General features: G+C 44.1%; 1 protein-coding gene and 1 long non-coding RNA gene across 3 annotated transcripts in view; one reads left to right on the top strand and one right to left on the bottom strand.

The window, feature by feature from the left end:
- Positions 1-723, bottom strand: part of tshz3b (teashirt zinc finger homeobox 3b) — a 33563-nt gene extending 32840 nt beyond the window's left edge. Inside the window, exon 1 of the mRNA XM_036980612.1 lies at positions 591-723. Within this exon, the coding sequence (XP_036836507.1) occupies positions 591-630 (40 nt within the window). The 5' untranslated portion in view covers positions 631-723. The remainder of the gene's footprint in view (positions 1-590) is intronic.
- A 1014-nt stretch (positions 724-1737) lies between these two features.
- The window catches only part of LOC118964913, a 25300-nt gene continuing 7037 nt past the window's right edge, over positions 1738-20000 (top strand). For both annotated transcript variants that reach the window (XR_005052175.1, XR_005052174.1), the window contains exons 1-2: positions 1738-1877; positions 2130-2220. This is a non-coding gene — a long non-coding RNA (uncharacterized LOC118964913). The remainder of the gene's footprint in view (positions 1878-2129; positions 2221-20000) is intronic.

Below are 20000 nucleotides of genomic sequence, written 5' to 3'. Positions count from 1 at the left end.
CTCTAATTCAAGGAGTCAATATCTGCACCCTACGGAGGGAGGAAGGGAGAGTAGGCTAAAATAGGGTAAAAGGGAGAGACCTATCAAAGCTAAAGTTGTCTTTGACTAGTCGGATAGAGCTACGGCCTGGAAACCTTTTATGTCTTCCAAGAACTGTTGTGAGCAGATCGTTCATCGAATGGAATCATTGTTGCCCCAGAAGTTGGAAAAAATTATATACTGAGAACATTTAAACAATGTTGCCAATAACTAGGCTATGTAGCCTAATGGGCTATGTAAGTATGCTGATAATGCAGATCACTATTAAAATAGTACGTGGCTAGTATCAAACGTGGTCTACGTGGTTGTAAAAAAAAAAAGCACATCCCCTTCAAAGGGAAAGTACAAAAAAACTAATAGCTAGTAGCCTAACCATCCCTCTTTGAGTGGATGGGTATTTGCCATTTCCTCCCACAGTAGCCTACGCTACAATGTAGCTACACGAACATGATTCAGTACTATACATGGTAGGACCAGAGTGAAGGCAATAGAAATACCGCAGCAGTCGTAGTAAAAAGAGAGGTGATAACATGCATATCATAGAATCGTACCTGCTGCACGCCGGGGCGCTTGCTGTTTCCTCCGCGGCATGCTTATTTCGGGGTTCTGAAGAGTTCTTCTCTAGCCCCAGAGATCCCTAGCTGGTCCGCTCTTCTTTGATAGAGGCGCTTCCTTACACGGTACCCGGGGCGCTTTCAGAAGGCTGACATAGATCGGCAGTTTTCAAACAAAAATGCAGACATTGAAGAAAGGGTAGATCTGAAGATGAAGAAGAACAAGCGTTTTTTTCTTTTTCCTGTTCGACTTGGATATCACAGTGTGTTTGAGACCGGGAGTACAGTGGTGGGGGAAAAAAAATCTTCAGCCTCAATGTGATTCTCACTCCGTGTTGGAGGCTGCAACAGGCAAGCTTAAAGGAAAACGAAATGAACGCGTCACTCAAAGTCTGCAAACAGGGGCAAACATCAAGCGCTGTCACATTTATTGTGCCTTGCACCTCCAATGGCTAGCCAGCTCTTGTCATATAAGCATCACATGTCTGCTGTCCCTCACCGCAGCCCCATAACGGTGTCTGATGCGAACTATACAGTCTATACAGAATAAAAAAGTAAGCTTTGCTATTTGATAGAAATCATTCATGGGCATTTTCAAAAGTCATCCATGCATGCTGGAGACCAAATGCTGATACAATAGCATAACTGTAAGGAGGAGAGCACCGTTCCACTCTTTGGCTACACATGGAAACAAAACATTGTATTCTTCCCTGGGCTATTGGACTATCTTTATGTTGACTAGATGTTAATGGCATACTTACTCAATCGGTTGGTTTACTGCGTTATCCATGAGGAGTTTGATTCTGGTAATCACACGCAATTTAAAAACCAGCAAGGCAGCATCTCAGCGTCGCTGTAGCCATCGTATGAAAATCCCAGTGTTTCCAAGTCCCCTTAAAACATCAACATATATATATATTGTTTTAAGATAGAGCGATAAAGACAAACGTTGAAAGAAGAGATGGACGGACTTGTCGCCCACACGCTGGCTCGCTCTGTTATTTTGTCCAAGCGCGTTCAAAATCCACTGAGAGCAGTTCGAATCGATGAGATACGTGCTTGATTGGGTATCCCTTGTTGTAATAATGTACATCAGAAGGAGGGGATGGACTCGTGCTGTGCCTCAGCTGCTCTGAGAGCATGGATCAGCAGCTATTGCCAAACACTTTCTTGGCTGCTAATAGCACTTTTCCCCCTTCTTTGTGTGGCTGATAGCAGCTATTTAAAACGGCAACAGCGAATCAGACGAGTCTTCCTTACTGCAAGATCCCTTCTTCTGTTCAAGTGAGTCAGGCACAAAATCCGAATCATGCGCTCTCCTTGTTTTTGTTGATACAGAATGGAAAGAATAATAGGCTAGTTTTTTTTAACGGTAAGATCAAAATGATGCACACATCCCCATCCTTCAGATTTGGGACCATCACAGACACTATCAGCTTTTTCTTTAAAATGTTTCCCTCACAGTAAAGAAAAAACTTACAGATAATTTTCTGTATTATTTAGGGGGAACGTGGATAAATTGTCCATCTTTTTCAGATCATCTTCAAGATCGACTACAATTGGTCCGCTGTCTGCTGCAAAGGTTATGACTGTGGGCGCAAATTATTTTCTTGAAAACCAGAACACGGTAAGTTGTCAAATGATTTTTTTTCTTCTGCCAGATGTGTGTGTCCGTGTCTTTGCCGTGTGGTGGTTTCCCAGTCTCATGCTAGTCAATAGTCAGAAATATCTGACCGGCAGGGGAGTCGCTCGATAGGAACAAGATCTCCTCTCCGTTCGCCAGGCTTGTTGGGGGACGAGAAAGAACAGTCTTTCACTGATTCCGGATGTTTTAGCCTAATCTCGCTGCGTATGCCACTACACCACTGCATGCCGTTAGATCCGCCCAAGCATCTGTCCGTCTAACCATTGGCGCATCCATCAGTGTCACACGCTCTGCACACTCGCACCGACCATACCCCTCTCAGTAGACACAACAGCCTCCGCATAGCGCCTCTTCATTTCTGACACATTCGCTTTGGTCAACAATCTGGAGGTTTTCAGTGGTCTAATGGTCGACATTCTCATGTCCTAATACAATAAATCAAAAGGGAATCAATGCAGATTTGAGGCAATCGGTAGCTTTTCACTAGCATTGCATTGAGACAGTGGGCTATGTAAAGCTGTGCGCCTCTCTGCCTCTAGTCGTCTGAAGCCTACTGTCAACTCTGGAAAGCCACTGCTACCTGAAAGAATCACTATGTTTTTTTAATGCAAACTATGGAAACCATATACACGTTTTGTCTCAAATGGACTAAAAACATCCAATCCAAAGTTGTATTTGGTTTGTGCGTAAAGACGCGTAAAAGTGGTGCTTTTTGGGAACGCACCAAAAGGCAAAGCGCAATAAAGCGCTTTACTTGAGATAGGCTGACTGATATCTCCTAATGGTGCTGAGGACTAAATGAGTTGTGGAGGACAACTGGAAAGGATTGTCTGTACATCTGTACAGTGTTCAATAGGCCTATTATGAAATATACTGCTGAGAATGATGCAACCTGTTTCCAAGACAATGTTGAAGAATGTGAGATTTTCTTTTTTTGCATACAATTTTACAGTAGTACATAGTGCATAGCAATTCGATAACTTGACCGTTCTCTTGGCGTTACTTTACTTTCAGTTCAGTATTCGGTTACATTTCTAATCTACTCTTAATCATTCGCTCCCTCTATTGAAAATAGTGTGCCAATGGCATAAGTAAAGGCTACAATACATGATAAAATAAAATAAAATGGTATCGTGAAGTAAAATGTAAAGATGTCAATTATGCCCATTTGTTTGTTTGTGTGTGTGTGTGTGTGTGTGTGTGTGTGTGTGTGTGTGTGTGTGTGTGTGTGTGTGTGTGTGTGTGTGTGTGAGTGTGTGTGTGTGTGTGTGTGTGTGTGTGAGTGTGTGTGTGTGTGTGTGTGTGTGTGTGTGTGTGTGTGTGTGTGTGTGTGTGTGGCTACGAGTGAGTGACCAGTACAGCATTTCAACTTCAAGATTAACGTCACAAAACGCTATTGTTTTAATTAATATGATTTATCTTGAACATGTTTCTGCCTCATTCGTTGTTTTCAATGCCAAATAGAAATTCGTCATATCCCTCATTCTGTTTGCAGATATATGATTCAGGCCATTATGTTCACAGGTTAGGCCAAACGTGCATGCCATTACAGCTTTGGATAGGTCTACTGAATTAAAAAAGACCGCAATATTTTTTCCCGCTAAAACAAAAGTAGAAGCTTGTGATTCATACAGTTAGAGTTAGTTTCCATGTTTAGCAGTGTAGCACATTTAAGCCTATATTTAGATTTGAAGGGATGTGACGAGGCTAACTGCAACTCTTTTCTTCAGATATGGATTCCTTAAAAAGTTGGAATTATAATGACGTTTATGATTATATAAACGTAACTTTATATATATATTCAGTAAACCAGAAGTATAGAAGAAGCATGCCAAAAAAATGATTGATCTTACTGATGTTTGTTCTGTTGTTAGGAGTTTGTTAACTACAACAGTATTTCATGTTTATTATTGTGATTAAAAAAACATGAAAATATATTTTGGAATTACCCTTTATTTGAAAACTAAGGCTGCGAGCTTTGCTTGGTAGGCTTCTGTGGGACTTTTGTTTATTTATTCTAGCTAAGGCCTACTCCTTATCCTTAATATTGCAAAAAGTGCAGTCATTCTCTCGATAAGTATCTTACAGTAAATTACCCTCTGGTACATGTGTGTGTCTCTCTCTGTGAGTGTGTGTGTGTGCGCGCGCGTGCGTGCGTGCGTGTGTGTGTGTGTGTGTGTGTGTGTGTGTGCGCGCGTGTGTGTTTGTGTTTGTGTTTGTATGTGTGGGACAGAAGACAGACATGGAAAGAGAGAGAGAGATGGGGGGGAGAGGGCACATATTTAGCGTCTTGCCCTTTATTGCTCGTTGACATGTAACTTTAATCACCACCACCTCTGTTTGTAACTGTGATAATGATTCGAGTGACCATGGTTTCTGTAGAGGCAAATGCATTTATATTTCTGTTCAGATACTGTTTTCTACTGTGCAATTATCAAGGTAAAGTGTATTTGTATGCACATGCACAACAATAATGGGTCTGTTCATTAAGTCAACTTATGATAACTTTTAGGCTATGAAGCTGGTTTTATGCTCGCACATTCTTGTTCATAATAGGCTACAGAAGAAAAAAATCGGACAGCTATAATTATTGGTTTTATAACGCCCACGCATGGCACAGACAGCATTTTTTTTTGCAGACCTTACCTTGTAACATACTTTATAGACAAAAACACGGGGAAAAATGTCTGTTTAATTTCCAATGTGTTTAATACATTTAGTCAATTTCCATATGCACATATGCTAAGTTAAAAGTGAGATACTTTTCTTGATATATATTTGTGATATTAATTTGTTAACTTTCAACTCCATTTTGTTACTCAGAGCTTGGAGCAACTTCCCTCATAACGCCCCCGCTACTCCAACACCTGTTTTGGATCTTTCTAACTATCGTTAGATCTCCCTTTTCCTTTAGGGACAATAAGACAGAGACGTATCAAAGATTGCATGATGATCAAATCAGTGTTAGAGAAGAATCAGAACCCCACCTGGACGTTTCATATGATTTTTGGTAGCCTGTCGCATGTTGACTCTAATGCCAAGTTTTGTTAATGACTATAAATCATTTGGCCTAGACATTTGTCTTTGGTCAAATCTGGTACTCTTGTAATTGTTACTATTATTGTGTTGGCTAAACGTGGTGCTATTTTATTCCATACCGATCAAACTTGTTTTCTCGTTTTAGTCAACTCGATATATATTTGATGGTTGAAGACTTCGGTGGTGCTATAGAATAGGCTTGCCCCCCAAAGGTAATTCATCAAAAGTTGCTTCTGAGTCCGTCTAATTTACTGTGCTTTTTCTACTGCTTGAATAATTATTTTGGGGGTGGCACCGTGTGTATCCACTGTGCGCATCACTTTTTTTCCACACATACCTGGGCTTTACCATTATAATGTAACCCCGTTGACTATTTTTGTTTCAAAAACACTGAAATTATATACATTTGAATTTGTTTTTGTAATTTTTTAAATAATCCATCTATCAATCAATCAAGCAACATGTTAATGTAATTTTTAAGCCCTTTTTACATCAGCTGATGTCACAAAGTGCTAATACAGAACCCAGCCTAAAATCCCAAAGAACAAGCAATGCAACTACATTGATCAAATAGCATATTGTTAATTCATTTTTAATTCCATTCGTTGCACTACATTTGGTAAATATATCTAGCCCACGTTGGATATTGGGAATTTCAGTAGGCCTACGATATGTCCATAGACCAAACTAACTTATTTGACCAATGTACCCTGTCAGGGCAGGACAACGTTACCAACATGATACCGGTATGGTTATTTACTGCATTCACCCACCAACTGTGTTGTAGGACCTCTCGAGTTTACGCAGCCGAGCAAGTGGCAAATAATTAGCTACAGCGGTATTTGGAGCACACAGAGAGTGGTGGACCATCACTTTCACAAACTCACCAGAGGCTTACATAAAAGCCATTATAACCTGCAGTTTGAGATAACATATTTTACGCATAAAGGTTTATAATTGCCGCTACTGTGACCTTAGCTCCCCCGGGAATATTTGCAATAGACTCCCGCCGTGGCGTCGGAGTCAGCTGCGCTGTACCAGGGTAGGTCATATGATAGAAGTGCTGCGGGACCCATGGAGGCGCGCATCACACAGTTGCAAAACCTACTCTTGGTCCTGGGGTCGAGGATGGGCTTTCAGCCATGTGTATACTTTTCTTCCTCCTAAAAACGGATATTTGGGAAATAAAGAGAACTGGAGCATGAATAGATAAGAATGGGATTTGTAAATAGTGTTTTTATATATCTCTGAGCCCGTGCACCATCAGGGATTTGATAGTGATCACATTGGCGAAGAGAGTGCGCTCGCCTGATCCATTCAGCTTCACGGCACACTTGTTCCTAGTAGACTGTATAAAATTCGCAAGGAAGGGATTGGCTAAAGCCTCCTAGCATAAGAGTCGAAGTATTTGGTGTCTATAGTGGAAACAAGATGCTTCTGGCAAAGGAAATTCTAATGTGTGGAAAGAGGACTTTAAGCCTATTGGTATTTCTGAGATCAGTAATATAAATGTGTACGGATTTGTATTTATTTATTAAGTTCTACCTCCCCTTCCCAATGCATCCAGGCTGCATACTCCTCAGGTCAAAGTTCATGAATCTACCTTTTTTCTTTAGAAGAAGAAAAGGTGATTGCCAGCGACCATTTTCCATGTTCAGAGGTAAAATATGAAATAAAATATGAAATTATTTTTGTCACAATTTATTTAAATAAAATGATTTATCACAGTTTTTCGCAGCTGTTAGCATAATTGGCCAACTCCAATTTAGGGCAGAGTTATCATCCAAACCAACTCAAAAGTCAGTCAAAGTCATCACCACAAGACATATCCTGCACTTTGACTGTGAAAACACAGAAATTGAATGTTATAGGTAGTGGATGCAGGTATTGTCTTCTGTCTCCCAGTGTCCTCCCTCCTTTCCATAGCTCGGGTGTGCTGTGCGAGCTTGCAGGGTTGAGAGGGCAAGTGCTGACCAGCCCTCTTTCTCTGTCTGTTACTAGGTCACCAAGCCTCCCCCTCCAACCCTCCCGGCCGCTAGCCACCAGGGAGAGGGTAATTTAAGCCCTCCTTGATGTACCCTATTCATCACTGTCCCAGAGACCCGCTTCAAAATTAAAGTCTGATCTACAAAGTTAAACCAAAATGAGATAAAAAAAAATGGCAGAGGTCAAAGAGGGTTGGACAAGTCAGAATACAAGGTGGTGTTTTGCTGTGCTTGATTTATGTTTTTGGGGGGGAATGGTGAGAAATGAATTCATTAATAACCCATTGGATCAAGTGAGCCTGTGTCACAGCCAGACCTAACACTGCTGTTGTTTCAGCAGTTTAGTTGTTGATCCGGTCTGCAATACAGGAAATAGACCTAGGTTCCTCCCCAATGAGGTGGAGAGCAGTGTTGCCTAGTATACAATGTTGTTGTGTCAGTGTTGTTCCATCGGAGACGTTGCAGTATGCTCTCATTTTATTCAAGCACATCGATTGAGTTGAACGACGCGGCAGAAAATGCATTGCCTTTTCTCAGCGTAATGTGTTGCTGAAACTTTCATGGTTTGTTTTTTGGGGGGTTTGGGTCAATTTGATTCCAATTCAGTCAATTTAGATAGTAAACTGACATTTTCCATTTTCCTTAACATGTTTCAATGACAAAGATTTGGAATTGGAATTTCAGTTTATTCCAGATTTGACTGAATTTGAATAGAATCGACCCCAGCCTATTAATACATTTAATGTGTTGGCGAACTTCTAATTCATTTTCACTGGATGAAGATATTTTGCCGCTTGTTAATATGTGTTTAAACAAATATGCTTGTATGAAAATCAAACATAAGAAGTACAACTATGTCAAGTTGACTGAGTTGTGGGTTTCGGATAAGCCATGTGACATGGAGTACTGCTGTGAGTCAATCCTTCCTTATGGTGAGTAAAGACAGAGAGAGAGAGCAAGAGAGAGTGATAGAGGGAGGGAGGGATGGAGTGAGAAATAGACAGAGGGACAAGTAGGGAGTGCAATAGGTAGAAAGGAAGACAGAGAGGGAGGAAGGGATGGAGGGAGGGAGAGTGAGGGATGGAGGAAGATAAGGAGAGAGATAGAAAGAGGAGAGGGTGTGTGTGTGTGTGTGTGTGCGTGTGCGTGTGCGTGTGCGTGTGCATATGTGAGTGCATGCGTGCATGCAGTGTGTCTGTGCATGCTTCTATATATGCAGCGTGTGCATTTGCCTGTGTGTTTTGGTACAGTATGTCTGGGTGGGTGTGTGTGTGTAGGTCCTGATCCTAGGCGGTGTATGGTAAACAGGAACGCTTTCTGTGGCAGGAGGAATTTCCCCCAGCAGCCCCCTATATCAGTAATAGTGCCGGTAATGAGCTGCAGCTGTCAGTGTGGTTTCCTCTCCTCGTCTGTGATTCATGTTCCAGCTCTCCAAGATCTACAACTGGAACAAATGTTTACCCCCAATGAGAACCAGACAAACAGGGAACCAAGCACAAATAAAAAAAAAGGGAAATACTGGCCATTTTTGTTTTGTTTTCCTAATGCAAGCCACCCCTGACGTGCACACCTTACACTAAACCTACTTAGAACAGATAAGGATGCAAAATGACAGATCGTCTTCTCCAGCATTTAGGAAGTGCCCGCATTTCTCATGTCTCTGTATATTTAGAGTTAAATGGGGTTGACCACTGAGTTATCATGTCCTGTCACTAACACTACGCTGTTATATCAATTTCTCTGATAATGCCACAGATAGAGAGACACAACATATAGATGTTAATGACGTTAGACTGCTGGAATAAGGCTTTGAGCTGCATGCTGGGGCTGCAGGTAGCCCAGCGGTTAAGAGCGTTGGACCAGTAACTGAAAGGTTGCTGTTAAAGAAATCCCCGAGACGACTAGGTGAAAAATCTGTCGGTGTGCCCTTGAGCAAGGCACTTAACCCTAATTGCTCCCATAAGTCACTCTGGATGGGAGTGTCTGTTTAAATGTTTAAAAAAAATGAAGAAGAGATGAGATCACCTAGTTAAAGCCCACGCTATCAGTCTGCAGTGATGTCACCAGCAGGGAACTGAATCACAGGCCTCGCCAGACACACATGGTCAAGTCATTATGAGGCTTTTCCTACAGTAAAGTACTGTACAGTCTCTGCTTTCACTGTAGTGTGTGGTCTTTGCTAGGCATTGACTTACACCAATACTGAAATACTACAGTTTAAACAGACTCCCACTGTAAAAGGGCAGATTGTAATGTTATGCCACCAACATATTTGTTGGACTTTTTGTGGGTGTGTAGTATTATTTATAGAAACAGAAACTGTGGTTGAAGTTCTTTTCTCAATTGGAGTCCATCTATTGTGAAGCCAAATAGGCATCCCAGGTAGCACATAACGTTCTGAAAAGCACATGTTGCTCATGATCATGGTGAGCGTGTGCCTGTCCTATGGTTATTTTTTTGCACACAAACTTCCCACAACTTTCTGGGAATGGTGCAGGATAGTTGCTTTGCTTTGGAACCTTCTCAGCGCATGTTTAAAAAGACGTTCAAGGAACCAAATTGTCTAGCTTGGTGACAACAGCACGTTTAATTGAACATTCAAAAATAACCTTCGCATTGTGCTTGAGCACATGCTATCCCAGCTAGCATATTTGGCTCCTTGGAAGTTGTGGGAACATATGTTTTTTGTTTCACATTGGTTGTGGGAACGAAAGCCATATGTTTCCTGACCGGTAAAACTGAACGTTGTTGAAACATTCTGAGAACGGAAGTGAACATTTTGTCTGTTCTGGGAACATTTATTTTCAGGTTGCAGGGAGTGTTTTTTTTTTTTAAACATACAGTAGCTTCTGCTCAGTGCTCCCACTGTTCCACTGCCACTTCCCCCTGATTGACATGGAGTGGGAAACTTCATGTTGGACACTAAAGATATGGTCAACATTTTTCGAACTATGCATTCCATGCCTCAAGCACGACTTCATGTTGTAGCCTACACAAAAGACACGATGGACATGTTCACACACACTTTGTTGTCTGTTGCAACAGTATGTTTAGGCAAGCATACCAAACACAAGCAAGACTCATACAGGCAGTCAACATAGAGGTGGAACAGCTAGGTAGCCTACTCGTGCGGTACTTGCATGATCATTGAGTAGTTCAAACGCAGACAGGTTTTTGCCCAATGCAAAACTCAAGTGGGGAGATACATTCTTTTTTCAAGAACTCTGGCTCGTGGCTACGATATGGCAGAAAGTATAACGATTAGGCTACACCATCACACAAAACACTGATTGTTTTTGCTCCAATGCAATGTGTAGAGACTGCATCCTGCTTGAGCAACTGCAATATCCGTTACAACAGACACGAAGTTGTATAACCTGCAATAAATATTTTTGGGAATGTTCGTTCTAATCGCTGCAGTTTTTATTTTATTTTAGTTGTTCAGAAATATGAGGCGGAGACATAGGCTACATCATCATGGTTCAGAAGAGGGTGAGTAAACAGAGAAATGTAACGGGAGGTGGAGTGTGTGCAGTAGCTACGTATTGTGCGTAAAATAACACAAGCGCATAAAGTGATCTGGATCCTTAGCTTTGAGAAAGATGTTTCCGTAGGGGCGGGAAAGGGGTGAGACGGGGTGAAAACTCAGTATTCGTAGCTACAGCCTTTTAAGTACACAATATAGACTCAGCAAAAAAAGAAACGTCCCCTTTTCAGGACCCTGTCTTTCAAAGATAATTCGTAAAAATCCCCAAAACGTCACAGATCTTCATTGTAAAGGGTTTAAACACTGTTTCCCATGCTTGGTCAATGAACCATAAACAATTAAGAACATGCACCTGTGGAACGGTCGTTAACACACTAACAACTTACAGACGGTAGGCAATTAAGGTCACAGTTTTGAAAACTAAGTCACTAAAGAGGCCTTTCTTCTGACTCTAAAAAACACCAAAAGAAAGATGCCCAGGGTCCCTGCTCATCTGTGTGAACGTGCCTTAGGCATGCTGCAAGGAGTTATGAGGACTGCAGATCAATAAATTGCAATGTCCGTACTGTGAGATGCCTAAGACAGAGCTACAGGGAGACAGGACGGACAGCTGATCGTCCTCGCAGTGGCAGACCATGTTTAACAACACCTGCACAGGATTGGTATGTCCGAACATCACACCTGCGGGACAGGTACAGAATGGCAACAACAACTGCCGAGTTACACCAGGAACGCACAATCCCTCCATCAGTGCTCAGACTGTCCGCAATAGGCTGAGAGAGGCTGGACTGAGGGCTTGTAGGCCTGTTATAAGGCAGGTCCTCACCAGATATCATCGGCAACAATGTTGCCAATGGCACAAACCCACTGTCGCTGGACCAGACAGGACTGGCAAAAAGTGCTCTTCACTGACGAGTCGCGGTTTTGTCTCACCAGGGGTGATGGTCAGATTCGCGTTTATCATCGAAGGAATGAGCGTTACACCAAGGCCTGTACACTAGAGCGGGATCGATTTATTTGGAGGTGGAGGGTCCGTCATGGTCTGGGACAGTGTGTCACAGCATCATCAGACTGAGCTTGTTGTCATTGCAGGCAATTTAAACGCTGTGCGTTACAGAGAAGACATCCTCCTCCCTCATGTGGTACCCTTCCTGCAGGCTCATCCTGACATGACCCTCCAGCATGACAATGCCACCAGCCATACTGCTCGTTCTGTGCGTGATTTCCTGCAAGACTGGAATGTCAGTGTTCTGCCCTGGCCAGCGAAGAGCCCGGATCTCAATCCCATTGAGCACGTCTGGGATCTGTTGGATCGGAGGGTGAGGGCTAGGGCCTTTCCCTTCAGAAATGTCCGGGAAGTTGCAGGTGCCTTGCTGGAAGAGTGGGGTAATATCTCATAGCAAGAACGGGCAAATCTGGTGCAGTCCATGAGGAGGAGATGCACTGCAGTACTTAATGCAGCTGGTGGCCACACCAGCTACTGACTGTTACTTTTGATTTTGACCACCCCTTTGTACAGGGACACATTATTCAATTTCTGTTAGTCACATGTCTGTGGTACTTGTTCAGTTCATGTCTCAGTTGTTGAATCTTGTTATGTTCATACAAATATTTCCACATGTTAAGTTTGCTGAAAATCAACGCAGTTGACAGTGAGAGGACGTTTCTTTTTTTGCTGAGTTTAGAATGTTCTCTGAACGTTACTAATGTTTTCTTGTGGTTTTTATGGAAAGTTTTCTTTACGTTCTGAGAACGGAATGTATGTTTTTATATAACATTCTCAGAACGTTCTCTGAACGTTACTAAAGTTTTCTTGTGGTTTTTGTGGAAAGTTTTCTTAAAGATCTTGGAACAATTTGAGAATATGACTTTAAATAGAACCATGAGAAAACCCTATGCTTAATTTTAGCCAGATTCTGCCAGAACAGGATCCGGCACCTCTCCGTTTTGGTCAGTTTTTTTTCATTAACCTATTTTGTTGGATCCGGTACCACTCATGGCATGACAAATAATTTCCACCTTTTGTAATGTCAAAAATATAATAAAAGCGATCAAAGTTGATTAGATTAGCCTTTTCCTTAATTCTCCAACCCCCACAAAAAAAACTATATGAAAAATGATATTTTCAGCCCAGGCCTAATATTCTGAGAGTTGATTTGGTTCGGGTTTATGGTTTGCCCAACATTGTAAACTATGTTTGAGACCAACATGTGGCCTTGGCTGTGTGAGAAGCACTCCAGGATCTCTCACATAACTAGAATGAGATTCACTTTCTATGATCTCTCTCCCTCTCTGCTCTGATAGACATGAACCTGCAACTCTCATCTCTCCAGCATTGCACTTTATCATTTATTTTCTTATAGAATCATAGCCGAGCAAAGGGTTCTGAAGGAACTGCAGCATCCCTGATAAATTGAAATACATTTGCTAAAGTTATAGAATTACTGCTCTCTGTTCAGAAATAAATGAAATCATTCAGAATAGCCTACTACCTCATGAGAAGGCCTATCATTTAGCCACATAGGATCAATAGCTTCTTTTTTTAAAATTGCCTAGCTGTGGTTTGTAGCCCAATAACAAGAAATAGCCTACATCTGGCGCAAATCTGGCAGTGAAAAAACAGCACGCATACAAAACAGGTCTTTCGCAATATTTCAAATACAAATGAGGGAAAACACAAGTCGGAAAAGCAAATGGCTCCTATTGAAAAGAGAAGACTGTGCTGTAGGTTACTAAAATATTTGATCAACTTCCAAATATTGTTTTACGAAAGAGAGAGAGAGAGAGAGAGAGAGAGAGAGAGAGAGAGAGAGAGAGAGAGAGAGAGAGAGAGATGGGCTTTTGGCATGAGCATCACCAGCGACTGAGCTGCGCATCATTGGGCGAGTCAGTGGAACTGGAAAGCACATTTAGGACTATGACTTCCTCCTCATATTGATTGTAGCCTACATTGTGGGTCTCCACACACCTAGGCCTAGGCTACTGATGGATTCAAGACAAGGTCCTTTTCATTGATAACAGATTCTCAGTTTGTCAGTGTCAAAGTAGCCTGTGCGGTAAAATAAACAAAAAAATGTGCATTATTAAAAATGATTCAGGCAAAGTCACCAGTCATGTAGGGGCGGCAGGTTGCCTAGTGGTTAGAGCATTGGGCCAGTAACGTTGTTAGATCGGATCCCTGAGCTGATGAGATAAAAATCTGTTGTTCTTCCCCTGAACAAGGCAGTTAACCCACTGTAGGCCGTCATTATAAATACGTTTTTTTTTTTTAACTGACTTGCCTAGTTAAATGAAAGTTATATGTAAAAAAAAATGTGGAATTGCATTTTCCTAGGCCCTAGGCTACTAAAAATGTTTCCCAACTTCGGTAAGTGCCTCCACTCTACTGCTCTATTCCAATACGCAAATGCGATGATATGCATGCAATGCTTTGTTATAAAGGTGATTTTGTTTTCTTGTGCTTTCTGGTACCTCAGAACTCTCACTCACTTTTTGTCCCGGCACCTCCCGATTTACAAATGAGGCACCGAGGAAACATGTAGGAAAGGGTATGCTGAAGTACTGAAAGTCCCACAAAATAACTTTGTTTCTTAATGTTCTTTGAACTATTTGACAAATGTTGCCAATGTCAAACAAGTTGGAGAACGTACCTAGAACATCACCAACATTTAAATGAAAAGTAACCATTTTTGAACTTTTAGGGAACGTTCCGTGAAAACGTAATGAAATACCAAGTTCCTTAGATGTTCCAAAGCCAAGCAACTATCCTGCACCATTCCCAGAAAGTTGTGTGAAGGTTGTATGCAAAATAACCATCGGACAACCACGCTCTCACCCAGCTGTAAGGAACATATGGTTCTCAGAATGGTATGTGCCAGCAAGACAGTGAGATTTTTATGCAAGCCATTGTTTAAATGGTGAAGATAGCTTAGTCAGATCAGGCTATTGTGTTTGTTTGGGGGGGGGGGGGGGGGGGGGTCACTTGTGATTCGTTCATAAGACTCACTTTTATCTCCATCTCAGATCCACTTCCATGTGTTTCCCCCTCAGAGCCTGTGGAACTGTGACTCAGAAGACGATGATGTGCCGTGCCGTGCCATGTATCCTCCCCGTTGCATTAATCATGCGTTTTAATTAGTGCGGCCCAGCTTTATTAATTACGACTGATGTCTCGCTGGTACAGTCTCCCACAATCGCCCCGCCCTCCTCATTTCACACACAAACTCAAGTCATCTAGACCTTAACCCTGCCTCAGACTACACTGAGATGTCTCAAGTAAGAAGCTAGAGACACAAAGAGAGAGAGAAAGAACAGGGAACAGATAGAGAGAGGGAAGGAAAGAGATAGAGAACAGAGAGGGAGAATGTAGAGAGGGAGAGAGAGAGAACAGAGAGAGAGAACAGAGAACAGATAGACGGCGGGAGAGAGAGAACAGAGAGATCGAGAGAGAGCAGAGAGAGAGAGAGAACAGAGAGAGAGAACAGAGAGAGAGAGAGAACAGAGAGAGGGAAGGATAGAAAGAGAACATCGATTTAGGAAATTACTGGCCCTGAGGTAGGGAAAGACACATCATTAAAGGGAAATAAGGGAAGGAAGAATGAGGGAGAAGTGAGAGAAGAAAGGAAGGGCCATAAAACAGAGAGAAAAAGGGAGCAGAAAAAAGAAAGCGGTTAGAGAGAGAGAGAGAGAGAGAGGGAGAGAGCATGAAGCAGCCACACGCATCCCTTTCATGTTGGCCTCAGAACAAGCCGCCTGCCTGTGGGATGAGCCAGTCCAGTTGTGAGACGCTTTCTCAGACTAAAGGCTACGGATACAAATCACGAGTTTCCCTCTCGTCACATCAGCCATGCGAGAGCCACTTCACCGCACCGGTGTTTATCTTGCGCTGACATTCTCTGCGTCGTTATTCCCCCACCACTCCTGAGTAGGATCCTTCTCGCTAAATAGACAGTGAGATGGATGAACTTAATGGTCGAGAGGAGGAGGGGGAGAACAACCCATCTCCCACTGTGACATTCCCTATATCCTCCAACGTTAGGAGGGGAACGCTATGACCGGGGACATTTGATTTCATGCATATACCCAACCCTCATTTAGCTACAGTGGGGAGTGGAGGGAGGGGAGCAAACCATCCTCAGCCCCTCCTATCCTATCCTTCCTAACCCCTGAAGACTGGAGGCAGACCCATCTGAAGGAAGACTCGGTCCGTGTAGGACACGTTAATGTTAACGTTGCGTGCAGGAATCTGTCTGTGGATCAACCTCCCAACACATGGTATCTTGGTGACCCCATGCAGACTGAAACAAACTGTCGCAGTTGTGCGTGTGTGCGTACGTACGTGCGTGCGTGTGTGTGTATGTGCGTGTGTGGGTCAGCTGTGTGTGTGTCCGCTGTGTGTGTGGGGGTAAATGTGTGCCCCTAGGCTTCCACGGTCTCCTTTACAAGCCACTGATTAGTCGCCCCTCGGCACAGGAGAGACGCTATCCAAGCTGACACTGTGTACTGGGCTCTTTATGCTTTCTGCCTGTCTGAATTACCGTTGCTACACACAGGCCTACACATCCAAAGAATCTGCTTAAGCCCATCCTACCAAAAGCAGTAAGAGCATAAGGAAGCATCATGACAGAGGTCATATGTTTAAACGATTTTTATCTTAGCCCCAGGATATGTTAGGTTTTTGTCATTTTCTCGGTGTTTATCTTGTACCTCAAGCGGCGTTATTCCATTTCAGTTTTTTTGTCGTGAGCGATTATCATGAAAATGGGATTGACGTTTAGGTGTCGCATCATCACTGACCGACAGCAGCACCTATATAAAGGCTCAGACGTTCAGCATCGGTAGGTCTACATGTTTTCTGAAGGGTTTCCTGTTGAAATACCATCTCCCAGTGAGAGGATCAAGTGCTCAGCTTCAGTCTCAGGGCTGACTCACTCCATCTCCTCTTTTGTGGCTATGGGGATTTGGGAAGTGCTATTCCTTTAGCTGTCTACGGATGACCACAGATGCTCTGACCCAAGCCAGCGACTCACAGCTAAATCCACACTTTCAGTGGTTGGGATCACCATCATTATCTGCCAGTGAACAGGTGCACATGAGCACAGTTCTGATGACCACCATCTCTGAAGGGGAAACACAGGGGTCGTAGGTCAAATGCACATGCTGGGGATCACTGAGCAGGCCAGGGTCACCCTCTCTTCTCTCATCCTCCCTTTCTCCCACCCTCTGGTGGTGCTCAAGAGAGCGTGGTTAGAAATACACATCATTACCCCCCACATACATCTGAGGTGCCGTCCCTTTCCCTCACCCCTTGTTCCCCTCATCCTCCCTTTCTCTCACCCTCTGTTCCACTCATTCTCCCTTTCTCTCACCCTCTATTTCCCTCATCCTCCCTTTCTCTCACCCTCTGTTCCCCCCACCTCCCTTTCTCTCACCCTCTATTCCACTCATCCTCCCTTTCTCTCACCCTCTGTTCTGCTCATCCTCCCTTTCTCTCACCCTCTGTTCCCCTCACCTCCCTTTCTCTCACCCTCTATTCCCCTCATCCTCCCTTTCTCTCACCCTCTGTTCCCCTCATCCTCCCTTTCTCTCACCCTCTGTTCCGCTCATCCTCCCTTTCTCTCACCCTCTGTTCCCCTCATCCTCCCTTTCTCTCACCCTCTGTTCCGCTCATCCTCCCTTTCTCTCACCCTCTGTTCCACTCATCCTCCCTTTCTCTCACCCTCTGTTCCGCTCATCCTCCCTTTCTCTCACCATCTGTTCCCTTATCCTCCCTTTCTCTCACCCTCTGTTCCACTCACCCTCCCTTTCTCTCACCCTCTCTTCTCTCATCCTCCCTTTCTCTCACCCTCTGTTCCGCTCATCCTCCTTTTCTCTCACCCTCTGTTCCCCTCATCCTCCCTTTCTCTCACCCTCTGCTCCGCTCATCCTCCCTTTCTCTCACCCTCTGTTCCCCTCATCCTCCCTTTCTCTCACCCTTTGTTCCGCTCATCCTCCCTTTCCCTTTCCCTCACCCCTTGTTCCCCTCATCCTCCCTTTCTCTCACCCTCTGTTCCGCTCATTCTCCCTTTCTCTCACCCTCTATTTCCCTCATCCTCCCTTTCTCTCACCCTCTGTTCCCCCCCACCTCCCTTTCTCTCACCCTCTATTCCCCTCATCCTCCCTTTCTCTCACCCTCTGTTCTGCTCATCCTCCCTTTCTCTCACCCTCTGTTCCCCTCACCTCCCTTTCTCTCACCCTCTATTCCCCTCATCCTCCCTTTCTCTCACCCTCTGTTCCACTCATCCTCCCTTTCTCTCACCCTCTGTTCCCCTCATCCTCCCTTTCTCTCACCCTCTGTTCCACTCATCCTCCCTTTCTCTCACCCTCTGTTCCCCTCATCCTCCCTTTCTCTCACCCTCTGTTCCCCTCATCCTCCCCTTCTCTCACCCTCTGTTCCCCTCATCCTCCCTTTCTCTCACCCTCTATTCCCCTCATCCTCCCTTTCTCTCACCCTCTGTTCCGCTCATCCTCCCTTTCCCTCACCCTTTGTTCCCTTATCCTCCCTTTCTCTCACCCTCTGTTCCACTCATCCTCCCTTTCTCTCACCCTCTGTTCCCCTCGTCCTCCCTTTCCCTCACCCTCTGTTCCCTTAGCCTCCCTTTCTCTCACCCTCTGTTCCCCTCATCCTCCCTTTCCCTCACCCTCTGTTCCCTTATCCTCCCTTTCTCTCATCCTCTGTTCCACTCATCCTCCCTTTCTCTCACCCTCTCTTCCCTCATCCTCCCTTTCTCTCACCCTCTGTTCCACTCATCCCCCCTTTCTCTCACCCTCTCTTCCCTCATTTTCCCTTTCTCTCACCCTCTGTTCCCCTCAACCTCCCCTTCTCTCACGCTCTGTTCCCCTCATCCTCCCTTTCTCTCACCCTCTGTTCCCCTCAACCTCCCCTTCTCTCACCCTCTGTTCCCCTCATCCTCCCCTTCTCTCACCCTCTGTTCCCCTCATCCTCCCTTTCTCTCACCCTCTGTTCCCCTCATCCTCCCCTTCTCTCACCCTCTGTTCCCCTCATCCTCCCTTTCTCTCACCCTCTGTTCCCCTCATCCTCCCCTTCTCTCACCCTGTCTTCACCTCACCGTCTCAGCAGAGCTAGGTGGTGTGAACTGCTGCCCTTGTCTGTAATACACTGGGACTGCCTCCCTCTCACCTGTCTCACCAACCCCCCACCCCTCTCACCACCCCATCTGCTTCCAACACACACTCTCAACTTCAAGTGGCTGTGTTTGCTGCAGTGTGTGCATGTGCGCGTGCGTGTATCAGAGAGTGTGTTGACTGGAGCGGGAGGGCCCTCTGACTTCTAGCAGAACCTCAGGCCATCTGAAGTGTCACAGCAGAACCGTGTCCTATTGTTTTGGAGTGCCTTTTCCAACCAAGCGTCTTGTAAAACGTCAGTGAAACCGTGTGTCTCCGGCACAAATTAATGTAATACATAAAACACCCTCGCCTCCGCTTGGGTCGGGGCCAATGTTTTCAGGGGAGAAAAAAGCACTTAGCAGTGAAGTTGCTTTGCGTATTATCTTCTGATGAAGTCGTTACTCAGAAGCGAATAAAAGGAAAGGAGGGGGAAAAGGGTTGTAATTTTAGAGCTTAGCGGAGACGGATTTATCTCAGGTGATGTCTGCATTTCCACTTTCCAAATGTGTCTTGTTGTGCCTTCCACATAACAGGATTCTCATCGTCATTTCAAACGTGTCCCACTCCTACTGTGTGTTTTGTATCCAGAGTTTTTCTCTTTATTTAAGATATGACGCGTGTGGTCTATCGGTGAGAAAGTTTGTCGTGTCCGTGTGTGATGGCCCGTAATATCCCCTCCCATGTTCAGTTCTAAAGGGCGTCATTATATAGAGCTCAGTGCCTCACATTCATCTGAAACTATGATCTCCCTCGTCCACATTCTATATCCATTAAACAGTACACTTTTAACCACCCTCTGGATGGGTTCTAGTAGCCTAATGTGTAATTACTATGCTGAGTTGAGTTGAGGGCGTTCCGGCGGTGTGTAAAAACACTGAACTGCTTTCATGGTGCCAATCTTAGCTCCCGCTCCATTGGATCACAAACCTCTCTTAGCTGGTGCCATGGTTACCAACATTACATGGACGCTATAATCATATCATTAACTCACCATTGTGACCTTTTTTTTTTGTCTCTATTTGAAAGTAGATGAGATCAGAACAGCATTGAACATGCGCTGGTGAAAATGCTCTGCTCAGGCCCAA

The sequence above is a fragment of the Oncorhynchus mykiss genome, chromosome 6 (assembly GCF_013265735.2).
Source record: "Oncorhynchus mykiss isolate Arlee chromosome 6, USDA_OmykA_1.1, whole genome shotgun sequence".
Lineage (NCBI taxonomy): Eukaryota > Metazoa > Chordata > Actinopteri > Salmoniformes > Salmonidae > Oncorhynchus > Oncorhynchus mykiss.
Note: the sequence above shows the minus strand (reverse complement) of the source record. Positions and strands in the feature narration are given on the sequence as shown.